At 45.4% G+C, this 13781-nt stretch overlaps 3 protein-coding genes across 3 annotated transcripts; 2 read left to right on the top strand and 1 right to left on the bottom strand.

The window, feature by feature from the left end:
* The first annotated feature begins 3139 nt into the window (after window positions 1-3139).
* LOC141020577 (wall-associated receptor kinase-like 6) lies at window positions 3140-3854 on the top strand. Its single transcript, XM_073497295.1, has 2 exons — window positions 3140-3307; window positions 3405-3854. The coding sequence occupies exons 1-2, from the start codon at window positions 3140-3142 to the stop codon at window positions 3852-3854; spliced, it is 618 nt and encodes a 205-aa protein (XP_073353396.1).
* Window positions 3855-4161: 307 nt separating this feature from the next.
* On the top strand, window positions 4162-6248 carry LOC109777520 (wall-associated receptor kinase 1-like). The gene is made up of 3 exons (XM_073497307.1): window positions 4162-4405; window positions 4621-4785; window positions 5404-6248. Exons 1-3 carry the CDS (start codon window positions 4162-4164, stop codon window positions 6246-6248), a joined length of 1254 nt encoding a protein of 417 aa, XP_073353408.1.
* A 2608-nt stretch (window positions 6249-8856) lies between these two features.
* LOC109777519 (psbP-like protein 1, chloroplastic) lies at window positions 8857-13307 on the bottom strand. Its single transcript, XM_020336142.2, has 7 exons — window positions 13157-13307; window positions 12364-12444; window positions 12175-12254; window positions 11892-12014; window positions 11693-11766; window positions 9235-9329; window positions 8857-9047 (listed from the first exon to the last, which is right to left on the bottom strand). The coding sequence occupies exons 1-7, from the start codon at window positions 13305-13307 to the stop codon at window positions 8857-8859; spliced, it is 795 nt and encodes a 264-aa protein (XP_020191731.2).
* Between the last annotated feature and the right edge of the window lie 474 nt (window positions 13308-13781).

The following is a 13781-nucleotide window of genomic DNA, read 5'->3' as shown; positions in this document are numbered from 1 at the left end:
AACAGGATTGCATCCCCTTCGTTCACAACCTTGTAACCACCGCACCCAATCGGAGTCTCCCTCTATTGGCCTCAAATAAAAGTAAATTTTTGAACTTGACCGTGTCCACAATGCATGAACACCGACGGTGTGTGTTTCAGTATCAAGACCTAAACTTGCCGCAATCCATTCTTTCAACTGACTAACAGACCATGTTTGTGGTGCGCTGATTGCAACCTCTATGTGAGTAAATTCACTCAGATCTGCTCCCAACTCATTTGTTTGGACAGTACCAGGACCATAGTAAAATCTCAACTTCACTACATTGGACATCTTGACTCACCTATTTTTTTTCAACATAGAAATACAATTATTAGACATGACTATATATATATATATTACCAGGACCATAGTAAATAATATAATAAATAGGCCCATGTTTACTAATAATAAATAGGTCATGTTGATAATTCAGTTTATTTGAATTATATGGCCATGTTGATGTATTTTTTATTTTAATCTATGTTAAAATAATTTAGAAAAAGGCATGCGTCTTATTTCTACGATCATGTAAAATTGTTCCTTGCTAAGAAGTTTTTTTGTTAAACTACAGCGTGGCCGTTTAAAAAAAACAGTGTGGCATTGCTTGTTATGGGTTATACTTTAGAAAATATGCATAATAAAGGTTAGCGGGTAATCCGCTTCATATTCGCATCGGGTACGGACTGAAACGTTTTTTAACATGTAGTTCTACTTTTCCTATTTTTTGCTTGCTTATTAAATTTTCGTCAAACTAACATGCTATGCACATGCCGACCCCAACTCTTCAAAAAAAATTGTCTCTTCTTTCCAACTTCTTATTCATGTTTCCAACTTTTTATCCCGCACCTGTGTACGTGTCAAGTATTAAGCAACAACTTATTATCCCACTAACAACTAATACAATTCACACACCTACAACTATATTACGAATATTTGCCATAGCAACTACAAATATTTACGTATACTACCGGGGCAAATAACAATAATCGTACACAAATTTATTTTCACATCGAACGAAGCGTGCGTGCGAACGAATAATATTTACGTATACTACCGGGGCAAATAACAATATTTCCGTATACTACCGGGCCAAAACATAATAATCGCACACAAATATTTACGTTTACTACCGCGGCAAATAACAATATTTACGTATACTCCCGGAGCACCTACGAAAAATAAAATGAGGGCTGAAATATACCCTTGAAGCGTGCGTGCGAACGAAGAACGAAGAACCACGAACGAAGAACGACGAACGACGAACGACGAACGACGAACGACGAACGACGAACGACGAACGACGAACGACCTCCACCACCACCACCACCTCCACCACCTCCACCACCTCCACCACCACCACCACCTCACCACCCCAACTGCCCCAACGACGAACACTGCCCCAACTTCACCACCACCACCTCCACCAAAATGCTCGCCACGACCACCACGAGCTACCCCGTCAGTAGATCGACACCTCTTTTGGCTGCCCTAAATGAGTTGAACCCATTCACGGTGCCAAAATCGCGAAAATGTAGCTCATTTAGGTGTACAAATGTGTGCCATTTTTCTGTAGAGAGAGGAGGAGGAAGAACACAGCAGAATAAGCCACGGGAGAAGAATAATGGAGGAAGGAGAGGGTATGGGCGGGCAGGGGAGAAGGCTAGGGAGAAGAAATAATGCAGAGAGAGGGAGAGGATAAGGGCGGGCTGGCCAGTGCGCGTCAGGTCGGCCGCACCCTGTCGGCCACCAGGTGGCCGATCGGCGAGCGGCAAGCCGACAGGGGCGCACCACGCCGACAGGCCGCTGCCTCCCCCCTCGCGACGTGGCACGACCAACCACAGGCCGCCGCGTGGCTGCCCGGCCTGCAGTCGGCCTCCTGATAGCCGATCGGCCTGCTGTGGGCCGACTGGGCTCAGTCGGCCTGCAGTGGGCCGACGGTGTATTATTCTTGTAAATTCTTTTTTCTGCGTATTATTTCTGTAATTTTAAAAAAAATTGTATTATTTAAAAAATTTAGCATGTTTTGACCGGTTTTGTCCTTTTTGCCATGAGCTCCTCAGATGTCCGAATAAGCCGAAGTTTGGCACATACATCACACATTAGAACATCTTCCACCTAAAAAAAGTTTAGAATTTTACAAAATTTTCACTATTTTTAACGAATTTATGCTTCACCTGGTGCAGATGAGCCCGGGCACCGAAATGAATATCCGTAAACATCCTCATCTCAGAACTTCTTATATTACAGGGCAAGTACCTCTCTTGTCGCATCCTTTTGTTTGGGTCTCTCTCTTGCATTGCCAAGAGTTGTTGGCTGAAAGTTGAGAGTGTGTTGTAGTATTCTTTTTTAAAGGTCACGGTCATTTTGGCATCGTTAGCCGCCGGCCAGCCTTTTTTCTCATGGTTCTTTGTTGTGTCCCTTGTATGTTTGTTCAGTGACTAATCTTATACTCTTAAGAAATTGGTCTCAATTCTCTCAACATGCAAAGTGTTCACCTCAACGTCCGACTAAACAATGTTTTATTTAAAAAAATATGCAATGTATTTAAATCTTCTCTCTCACTAAGCCATATAAAATTTGTCACATAAACGGGTCATGCATTTAACTTATAAATTACATGTCATCGGCCATACTGGCCAAATCGGATGGGTGCCGCGATCGCGGGGCATGCTGCCACTGAGGATGTTGCCGTGGGCAACGCCATGAAGCCACCTCTATTAGGCCATCTGGCCCGCCTTCTTCGTAGTGTCATGCAGCCCAGAAGGGTCAGTCATGTGTGTATCTCACATCTCTTACTGTTTCTCCACCACTCATCATCAGTCTGATTTCGATCCGCTAAATGAGCAGGTCATTGCCCGATGGGTAGGGTACGAGTATGTTTTTATTACACCCATAAAAAACATAAGTATGCGTATGAAATTATCTTACCGGCACCATATCCTACCCAACACCATCCTTAGCTCCGAATTAACACCTCTTCTCCAAGTCTAAGTGCAGACTTTGGTGCATCCATCCATACTCCGTACAACGAACACCATGGCCACGCCCAGCTGCTCACGGTTTTACCCCGAGGTTGTATGGCTGGCCGCGTTCATCTTCATCCTGGCCGCAGCCGCCCATGGCACACCCGGGATGCCAGGACAAGTGCGGCAACATGAGCATCCCCTTCCCGTTCGGCATCGGCCCCGGCTGCTCCCTCGACTACAGGTACCAGGTGAGCTGCAACGGCGCCCGCGCCTTCCTCGCCTCCACCAACACGACGTACCAGAAGACGAGTGAGGCCAGGGTATTCAACGCCACCCGCTTTCTCCTGGTCAACGACTCGGCCATACGAGCTGCTTTATTTATTTATAAATGTGGCCATATGCATCGTTCTGATGCAGAGGTCGAGGAGTCCCCCTTTTCGAAATAAAAACGACTCGGCCATACCGCCGTCACCGATCGAGCTGGTCGAGATCGCCCTCCCACGGAACGAGGCCTGGGCGTACGGCACAGTCTCGTCCTACTGCAGCAAATCCGCCGGCGAGCAGGTGCTCAACCTCCAGCTGACCGTGGTCGGGCCGTCCATAACCGTGCTGCCCATTAACCTGTCGACGAAGCGCAACCTTCTCGTTGGGGTCGGCACAAGCGTGGAGGCCAGGCTGGGAAGCCGCATGTACATGGACACGCCGAGCTCGGACCCATGGTTCTACACGTCCTGCACCTCCTACGCCTCCACCGGCAGCTACACGTCGGCCACCATCGGCTCCTGCATGGGGTATGGCTGCTGCGATTTCCCTTTGGCCCGATCGACGATGAAGCTTATCCCCCATCGTCTCACTGGCCGACCTTGACCCCTGTCCTCATGATGTGGTAAAGGGAGGATATTAGGGGAAGCAGTGAGTGGAGATTCCCCTGCGGCGAGCCGGATAAAATCTGCCTTCTTTTCTGTTCTGCGCTGTACATATTCTCAAGTTATGAGAAAGAATGGATTTGAATGCAATTTGGAATTAACAAAATAAACGCGGGAGGGGAACCTCCCCCTGTTCGCTGTCTCGTTCAGGCCAAACAACAACACGTACGGGATAGAAGAAACGCCGTGCTCCTACGGGATGCTGGTGGAGAGCGCGTGGTACAACTTCTCCACGCCGGAGGCCGGACATGTATGGCTACCAGGCCATGTCCAAGAGGTTCCAGAGGGGCGTCCCCTTCGTGCTCGATTTCTCCATCGTCGCCGACCAGAACAGTTCCTGCCCACCGGAAGGCCAGCAGCCGCCTCACAACTATGCCTGCCTCAGCGGCAACAGCTTCTGCACCAACACAAGCAAATTATCCGGCTATAACTATGTCTGCTGGTGCGACGAGTACTATGAGGGCAACCCTTACCTCACCAATGGATGCCAAGGTACGTAACTAATTAACTAGCTACTTCCTCCGTGTCAAAAATAATTGTCGCTGTTTTGGTATAAAGTTGTACTAACATTAATTGTACTAAATCTGCGACGCTTATTTTGGGGCACAGGGAGTATATACTAATGGAGTACTAGTATTACTACTGTGTTATTACACACATTTGCATGCCAACCTTGATTAATTTACTCCATCTTTTCAAATTTCAAGATATCGATGAATGCAAGAACCCTGCATTGTATCCATGCTCGAGCAATGGGGTCTGCAAGAACAGGCTTCGAGGCTACGACTGTCCATGCAAGCGCGGAATGAAGGGTGATGGCATAGCAGGAACCTGCAAAGAGATATTCCCTCTAGTTGCTAAGGTGATTGTGGGTAATTGCGTCCATATGATTAATCCAGGTTTCTTCTGGGCTAGTTGCGTCTATATGGATGCTCTTTTTTCGTCAGCATATAAATGGTATATACACACTTTCTGACGAATATTAATATATATAATGGAGATATATCTGTTCTTACCCAAAAAAGGCTTTCACCCTGCTTTTTAAATAAAGAAACCACCAGAGCCACAAGGTCCAACAAATGTTCACACCGAACACACACACATAAGTAGCAGAAGTAGAGTCAAACACACAAAGTGCTAAAGGGATAGTATATCTGTTCTTTAAGAAAAATTAGTTTGTCCAGTTGGTTGTACAACTACATCCTAACTGTCCCAATACAGATATAGGTCTTTGTGATTTTAATTCTTTTTTGTTCTACACCTTGTGATTCTCTTTCACGCATTTTTTCCCGCGGCTGGAGTTTTAATCCCTTTGGCAGTCTTGATGTCGACATTAATTTGATGCTAGTTCATGTTAATCCAATACTTTTTACAAATTCCAAATAGATATAAAAAGAATCATTTCTTTTTTATATACTCTTCTTTGCTACTCTCAGATAGTCACTGCAAATTTTACTGATATAAAACAAGTATGTACCTTCTCCATGCAGCGGCAGCAGCTTTTATTCTAGCCATGGTTGCATTATTCATTTATTTTCTTTGGAAAGAGAAGAAGAAGACGAATGAGTTTTACACAAGGAACGGCGGGCCTATATTAGAGAAGGCAAAATTCATAAAAATCTTCAAAAAGGAAGAGCTCAAGCCCATTATAAAGAAAAGCAATTTCATAGGAAAAGGTGGCTTCGGTGAAGTTTACAAGGGCCTCATTGGCAATGAACTAGTTGCAGTAAAGAAGCCGATCAGTGGCAGTGTGCTAGAGATTGAGCAATTTAAAAACGAAGTTATCATCCAGTCTCAAGTCATCCACAAGAACATTGTTAGGCTCAAAGGTTGTTGCCTAGAAGTTGATATACCAATGCTGGTCTATGAGTTTCTCTCTAAAGGTAGCCTAGAAGACATCCTTCATAGTGACAACAAGCTACCCCTCAACATGGATCTCCGTTTAAAAATTGTTGCAGAATCAGCAGATGGTCTAGCGTATATGCATTCGAAAACCACTACCAAGATACTACACAGTGATGTTAAACCAGCAAATATACTCTTGGATGATACATTTGCGCCGAAGATCTCTGACTTTGGCATATCAAGGTTGATTGCAAGAGATAAAGAACATACCCAATCGGTAATTGGTGATAGGAGTTATATGGATCCATTATATCTAGAAACAGGCCTTCTAACCGAAAAAAGTGATGTCTATAGTTTTGGAGTTGTGATCCTAGAGCTTATTAGTAGGAAGAAGGCCACATATTCTGATAACAACAGCTTGGCACATAACTTGAAGCTCACAAGAAAGAGAAGAAAGCAACTGAGTATTCTGACAAGGATATTGCACTAACAAGAGATTTAGAGCTTCTTGATAGTTTGGCAGAGATGGCTGTAGAATGCCTTAGCCTTGATGTGGATCAGAGACCAACAATGATAGAGGTAGCAGAGCGCCTCGTGAATCTGAGTCGGTCACGTTAGCAACAAGTTGTCTGTCAGCAAGTTGATGCATGTTTGAAGTGTGGAAAACATGGTGTGAATAAGATAGGAAACTATCATTGTGGTATCATTTACTTTTGATAAAATCCTTTAAATGGAAGCATGGGAGGTCTCCCTTGGTTCATTCGTACTCGTATGCGAGTCCTGGAGTGACTATGTGTTTATAAGTGACTAAATGTTTGTATCAATTATTCAAATGCCTCTGTTGTTGTTGGTAATGGTAATAGAACCCATTTGGTCTTGAAGAATGAATATTATTTTACTTGTGCAGAATTGATTTTTTTTTTTCAACATTCCCATTTGCATAAACTGATGTACTCTCTTTCTTAATTACTTTGGTTGGTCATGGAGAGCTGCTATCTTCCTTACCCCTGAACCATGTGCCCATGGCAATCCTTAACATGCACATTTGCATAGGTTCAAATGTTATTGATGCAGAAGGTGTATCCATTTTTGTTATGTGAAATCTTCTCGAACCTCTCTACAACGTGTGCTTGATGCAGCTTACCTTTTTTTCAAAAAGGAAGTTCTGACCCCCAGCCTGGCCTGATGCAACCTGCCTCTTGAGCAATTAGCTAGAACCCTTCTATACATCGGGGTAGCTCCATGCGCATGCGCATTTTCTGCATTATTATTCTTTTCCATGTTGCACTATTGTGGAAGTAACATTCTGATAGGGCACAGCAACAACAAAAGATTTTAACAGTGCAAGTCATAGGCATGTTATATTTTTTTTAGAAAAGGAGGATGACCCCCGGCCTCTGCATCTGGGCGATGCATACAACCACTTTATTAATTATTCTCACAAGACCTTACAAAGTAATACAACAGTAAGACTAAAGCCGCCGTCTAAGCAACTCTATCCAGTTGATGAAGGGGCGCAGATAGCCTGGGCCTAATACCAAACAGACATCGCAGCCAAACCTAACATCTAAGACCTGAGGTCCCATCCAGGTCGCCTGCCGGGCATGGGTCTCACCGGTCCGGCGTGCACTCAGAGGCCGCCGCCGCCAACTGCCACTTCTCCATCTTCAGAACTGTACTGATGCATCAACCTTGCTCGGTCCAGCTATCGTCGACGCCACCACGACGCCCAACGGCACCTCCTCCCTGCGCGCAAACAGCTGAGCACGTCGCGGTCGCCACTGATACACCTCAGCACCATGCTGCCAAGTACCACCAGCCGACACAGCTTGAAGTCTTTGGAAAATCTGTCGTGCGTAGCACCTGCCGATCAGGCATGACAAAGCGTAGCACCTGTCAGTCAGGCATGACTTGACATCTCCACCGAAGCTCCGTGCAAGATGAAGCCGCTCCACCTCCAGCCTCTCTGAACGGGACGGGAGCACCCCAGGAAGACACGGCGAAGAGTTGGGCACCACAAACACCACGAGAGCCGGACCATCCGACCGCCAGGGCGAAGCGACACCACTAAAGAGAGAACCACCGCCATCAGGAACGCCAAGAACGCGCTGCAGCAGTCCCACCTCCCCGCGGACCCAAAGCGGCGCCTTCAAGAAGGTGACGGAGCCGGGCACCGCCGCCGCCCAACCAAAGTTGTGGGTTTTCACCCGGGTGCAGGGGGAGGACGAGGGGGAGGGAGCTGGATCTCGAAGCCGCCTTCAAGAAGGGAACAACGCCTGGAGCGCCGCCGGCGTCGTGGCCGCCGCAGCCGGCCAAGAAATTACTCCGATCCAGAGCTCCCAACCCCACATCCGCGCAGTCCGCCACCGGATCCGGCCGGACTGACGAGGAGGAAGCAGCAGCACGGTGGCGCCGTCTTCAAATCTGGCGAAGGAGAGCAGCCGGGGATCCCTCCACGCGGTGCCCGCATCCACCGCCCACTCGCCGCCCGCGCGGCCGAGTAGACGCGGCCCTCAACTCCGGCGAGCGCCGCCCGCCGCCAAGACGACGCCGCCCTCACCAGCAGAGGCCGCCGCCTCAAACCCTAGGCCCGAGCCCGAGCGGCGTCGCGGCCGAGGGCCTCGCCACCACCCTCATCGGCGGCCGTGCGGGGGACCCGGCGCCTGTCTCCGGCGGCGGCGAGGATAGATCGATAAGGGGAGGAGGCGGACGGGGAGGTTGGTCGCCCCCGAGTCGCCCTCGAGAGGGCGACGCGAGGGGAGGGTCTGGCCTTCTTACTGTATATTCATAGGCATGTTATATATCCATGAAGAATATCTTACAGCTTCTTTGTATTTGCCAAGTTGGCCAGAGACTTACACACGAGCCAAGAAATATGTTCTATCCGTGGTAAATTTGGCTCCGAATTTGAATAAGAATACGCACATGATGCTTCTAATTAACATTGCTTATGTTGACTCATTTACAATAGTCTGGATCTCGTTACTCCAAGGACCGCAGTACACAGTGTGAAATGATATACATACTGATAAGAGTATTTTGAAATCACATATTTCAGAAGAAATAAAAAAGATCAGTAGAATCTGTATTCCCAACATTTAGTGCTCAACCTCGCGCCAGCTGCAGCTCTGAAAATGAACAAACCAACAACAAAGAAAATCAACACAAAGCCTCAGACACCCTGACACTTTTGTTTCGATTTTGAAGGAGTCGACGATTGTATGAAGCCTGTCCTTCATCTTGTCCCATCTCCTCTCGTTTGCACCCGTCGCCGGCGTGTAAAATTTGCCTGCAACATCCCTTGCACAATGAGGAGATAGTAGATAGCAGTGACCACCGACAAGTGACATCATCAGTCAAGCATTTTCAAAACAAGCCAAAGAGCAGAAATCGTGCAAGAGAAGTTGATTGAAGTTTACAACTAACATGTCATCTTATCGAGAGAGAAAACAATGACGCCAGATAGGAGTTAATACCATTTGCTATGGTGATTGTGCCAAGCACGTGTCTTGTGAAATTTGGATCCTGAGCAGTGAACTCGAAAGTGTAGTAAGCTCTTCCATCTATATGTCTGGACAATGAAATGCATCTTGTGCGTTTAACAACAAACATATACGAAAAGAATGATGCACAAAAGAGCAGCATGTAAAGTTGACAACAATAGGATATTCGACAAAAAAAGATATTTGCTTATGCAACCCTAACCAAAAAATATTAGATAGTTTATGTGCGACGGATTTGATAATTTGATGCTACAGCAGCGCTCATACTTCTCCAGGTAAAATGTTAGGATGACATGTGGAGTTCCTCAGGAATGATAGAAAGTATAATGAACAATAACAAATGCATAAGATATAGAAGTAAGACAGAATCACCTTATTCTTAGACAACAGTTGGCGACGCTTACATGAGAAATATATAAGGATTGCTCACCAAAGTGGATCGACGCAGATTTATTTGTAGTTTGGGGCTGGAAGAAGTACAACTGGTCTCTAACAAGAACAAACACTTTGTTTCTACCTCTCACATTTCTCACACAAGGGTCTCCGAGCGAGAAATACATGTCACGGAGTTCTATAGATTTATGCGCCCCTGTTATCTACTAAAATGTAAATGGATATATTTTAGGGATGTCTAAGTCATGCTTTTTTTAGCATATGTAATTGTAAATGTATCAACCAATAATGACATAAACATATATTTCCAATTTAATCAAAACAGGTACACCTCTGTTGCGAGGATTTAATGACATGTAGCGATTTTATCCTTTGAACAGCCGTCACTGATCTCGCAAACGGAACCCCCATACTCTTGTTCTATAATGTAACTTGTAATTCTCTTGCCCTTACTTAATGAAAAAGCAGAGCACCTGCTAATGTTCCTAAAAAAAACAGAAAATGTGCACACACACTAGTAGAAAACAGGGTTTTGGTTCAGCCAGAAAAGAGCATTAATCCCGGTTGCATTACGAACCGGGACTAATGTAAGCATTAGTCCTGGTTCAAGCGGCTAGGGCACCGTACAGGCATTAGTCCCGGTTCAAATGGGACCTTTAGTCCCGGTTGGTGCCACGAACCGGGACTAAAGGGTGCGATGCCCATTAGTACCGGTTTGTGGCACCAACCGGGACTAAAGGTTGGACCTTTAGTCCCGGTTCCAGCCACCAACCGGTACTAATGGGGTTTGAGGCATTAGTACCGGATCATGGCACGAACCGGTACTAAAGGTCCTATTTTCAAACTCTACACCCACCCCACCCCCCCTTGGATCGCCTTTTCAGTTTTGTAAAAAGCAAAAGAAAATGATAAAAACTTTCAAAAATTAAAATTCTTCCAGATGTAGTTATGTTACTACATGTACTAGTTAGGAAAATTTAAAAATTTAAATTTGGACATGTTTTGCAAAAAGTGTAGGGAAAATGTAAAACGGCTATAACTTTTGCATACGATGTCAGAAAAAAAGTATAATATATCAAAATGTTCAGTATGAAAATCCGCATCCGATTTTGACTGCCTACGGCTTGTTTGCAAATTTTTCGAATCCTCAAATTCTAAAAGGAAAAAAAGTTATGCTCAAATTTATGTTTTTTTGAATTTCTGTTAAATCTGGTCAAACTATGGTCAAACTACTTATTCAAGAAGTATTAGTGTTACTAAATAATTATTCAAGACTATTAGTGTTACTAAATAATTATTTCAGTTTTTTTGAATTTTGGTCAAATCTGGTCAAACTATATTCAAACAATGGTCAAACTAATTATTCAAGAAATATTAGTGTTACTAAATAATTATTTCAGTTTTTTTGAATTTTGGTCAAATCTGGTCAAACTGTGGTCAAACTATGGTCCAACTACTTATTCAAGAAATATTAGTGTTACTAAATAATTATTGTTTTTTAGAACAATACTTTCAAACTCAAACAGTGAAATGTGTGACTTCATGCTCAAGCTAAATTCCTGAGGGTTAATAGGATTGACATCTTACTATTGTCAGGAAAACAAGAAGTGCAGACTTGGAAACGAGGGAGAATAGAACCCGGAAGTTAAGCGTGCTCAGGCTGGAGTAGTGAGAGGATGGGTGACCGTCCGGGAAGTTAGATGATTTGGAATGATGAGGGGTGATTAAAGATTAGAGGTTAAATTGAGCAGTGATGAGGGGTGATTAGAGATTAGAGGTTAAAATAATTCAGAAATTTGAAAATCAAAATAAAAATTCAAAAAAGAAATCATAAAATTTCTTTAGTACCGGTTGGTGTTACCAACCGGGACTAAAGGTGGACGTCTAGGCAGCGGCCACGTGGAGGCCTTTAGTCCCGATTAATGTAAGAACCGGGACTAAAGGGGGAGGCTTTAGTAACGACCCTTTAGTCCCGGTTCCAGAACCGGGACTAAAGGCCCTTATGAACCGGGACTAAAGGCCCTTTTCTACTAGTGACACCTCTTTTGCCTCGATCAACTTGGTCTTCTGCGTGGGCTGAGATAGGACTTTCCGTACCAAAGCCTCGGCGACCTGGAGAAAACAACACATTACACATAATAGATCAGATTTAGATTTGAAGAAACTGCACCGTGCAGGGTTTGATCTATCTGAAAAAGCATATGACCAGGTGGAATGGAGTGGAGTGGAGGAAGGACCTGGTCGGGCGGGCCGAGGTCTCGAATGTCTTCCTTGGTGGTGGCGATCATGTTGATGCTCACGCTCTCCAACGGCTCGATCACGTCCTTGTACACCTTGTCCTGCCCTTGCACAAACACCTCCTGCAGGGAATTATTTGGCATGAACATTAGTAAGTGACCATCCAGGATGAAGAACAGAGCACCAAGTGTAGTGTGTGTCACACTGACTGAATGGAGCAGAGCAGAGCAGAGGATGAGGATTCATGGAGTGCTGCATGGTTGTTTACAGGATGGAGAGTACCTGCCATCCGAACGGGTAGACGAAGGAGTAGTCGGCCATCCGGTCGATGACCGGCATGAACTTGCCATCCGCCGCCGCGACTACAGTTATTTAGATATATATACCACATCCATCAGGATTAGTTTTGATCATTCTACCTACGGTCATGGATGGATGGATGGATTGGGAGAAGAAGGAAGGACATCTCACATGCCACCGGAGCGGGCCGGGAGACGAGTGGCACGGCGGCGACAGCAGCCCCCACCACCAGCACCTGCCACCGCGGGGAAGGTTAAGAGTACAGTAAGGGGCAAGACCTGTCTTGCTGCAATTTGCCAATGACTCGCTAAGAAGCGATTTGACAGACTCATTGATCTCCTTTTCAGTTAACTCGGTGGAATTGTAACGCAGTGGATCTGTGGTATTTCCAGTAAATTCACACATTAAGCCGGGGTGGCAGCTTAAAGGCAGAATTCTCCACGAAACCCAGCGGCGAACAAGATCAATTTCGGTTAAGCCGTTTGCAATAAAGGCCTGGATCTTTGAAAAAGTGGAAGAATAAAGACCACGTTCTAAAGCAGTCGTCTGGCCTGGCAGTGGGCCGCTGGTAGGAACACGATGTGGACGATAACCCGGCAGGGGGTTTTCTCCTTCTGGGGAGGTATCTTTGCAGTAGAACCAGGTGAAGTTCCAGTCTTTAGGATGACTCGGCAGGGTGGCGGCTGGGAAGGTCACATCTCTCCGCCTTTGAATTGAAATACCTCCGAGTTCAAGACTAAGCCCATCGGGCATTTCAGTTTGGCGGTTGATATAATAATGATCTCTGAACAGATCTATAGAGGGTTCATCGCCAAGAGCACTTGGAAATTGCATATATTGGAGGCAGAATTGGGACCAATATCTTGAGGATGAAGGTTGTAAAAATGCAGCACATCTCGAAAGAACTTTGAACCGGGCGGGGAAAAGCCACGGAGCAGATGATCTGTAAAGACTACGACCTCACCCTCTTGAGGTTCAGGAGGGCATTCATGATCTGGAGCCCGCCAGTGAATGACTTCTTTGGCGGCTAAAACACCCATGGTCACATATTCATTGAGGGTCTCTTCAGTAACTTTGGAAGGGATCCAATCGCAGGTGGTGGGTGTCTTAGTCATGGGGAGCCGGAAGTAAGAAAGCTGTGAGCAGGAAATAAATACGGTAGATTAATATTACAGTATAGAGCTGTTTGCAAGTTTTTAAGCCGGCCAGAGGCTGGCGGGTCACAAGAGTTTTATATAAGCCGCCGTGGGTGGTACGGCGAGTTAGCAGTCTGTAAGTATGGAAGTTTTAAAAAATCTGCTAAGTGTTGCATAAATAGATTTCCCAGATTACAGCTGTATTCATGGATCTATGATAGTTCAGAAAGGAAAAACTATTCTTAAACCTAGACTATGGCGGAAGAACTGGCCTATTGAAAATGAAGCTTGAAGGGACAAGATGGATCTGCATTGAAGAAACATATGCTAAAACTACTACCGCATGGCTTCAGTACTATATTGAGATTCAACTAAGCAGTAGGAAGGATGAACTACCAGTGGGCACGATGAACACTGATGAACGCCGACGAACTAAGAAACCCTAATGCAGAT

Source organism: Aegilops tauschii, chromosome 4, assembly GCF_002575655.3.
Source record: "Aegilops tauschii subsp. strangulata cultivar AL8/78 chromosome 4, Aet v6.0, whole genome shotgun sequence".
Taxonomy (NCBI): domain Eukaryota; kingdom Viridiplantae; phylum Streptophyta; class Magnoliopsida; order Poales; family Poaceae; genus Aegilops; species Aegilops tauschii.
The sequence above is the reverse complement of the archived record's forward strand: the minus strand, read 5'-3'. Positions and strand labels throughout refer to the sequence as shown.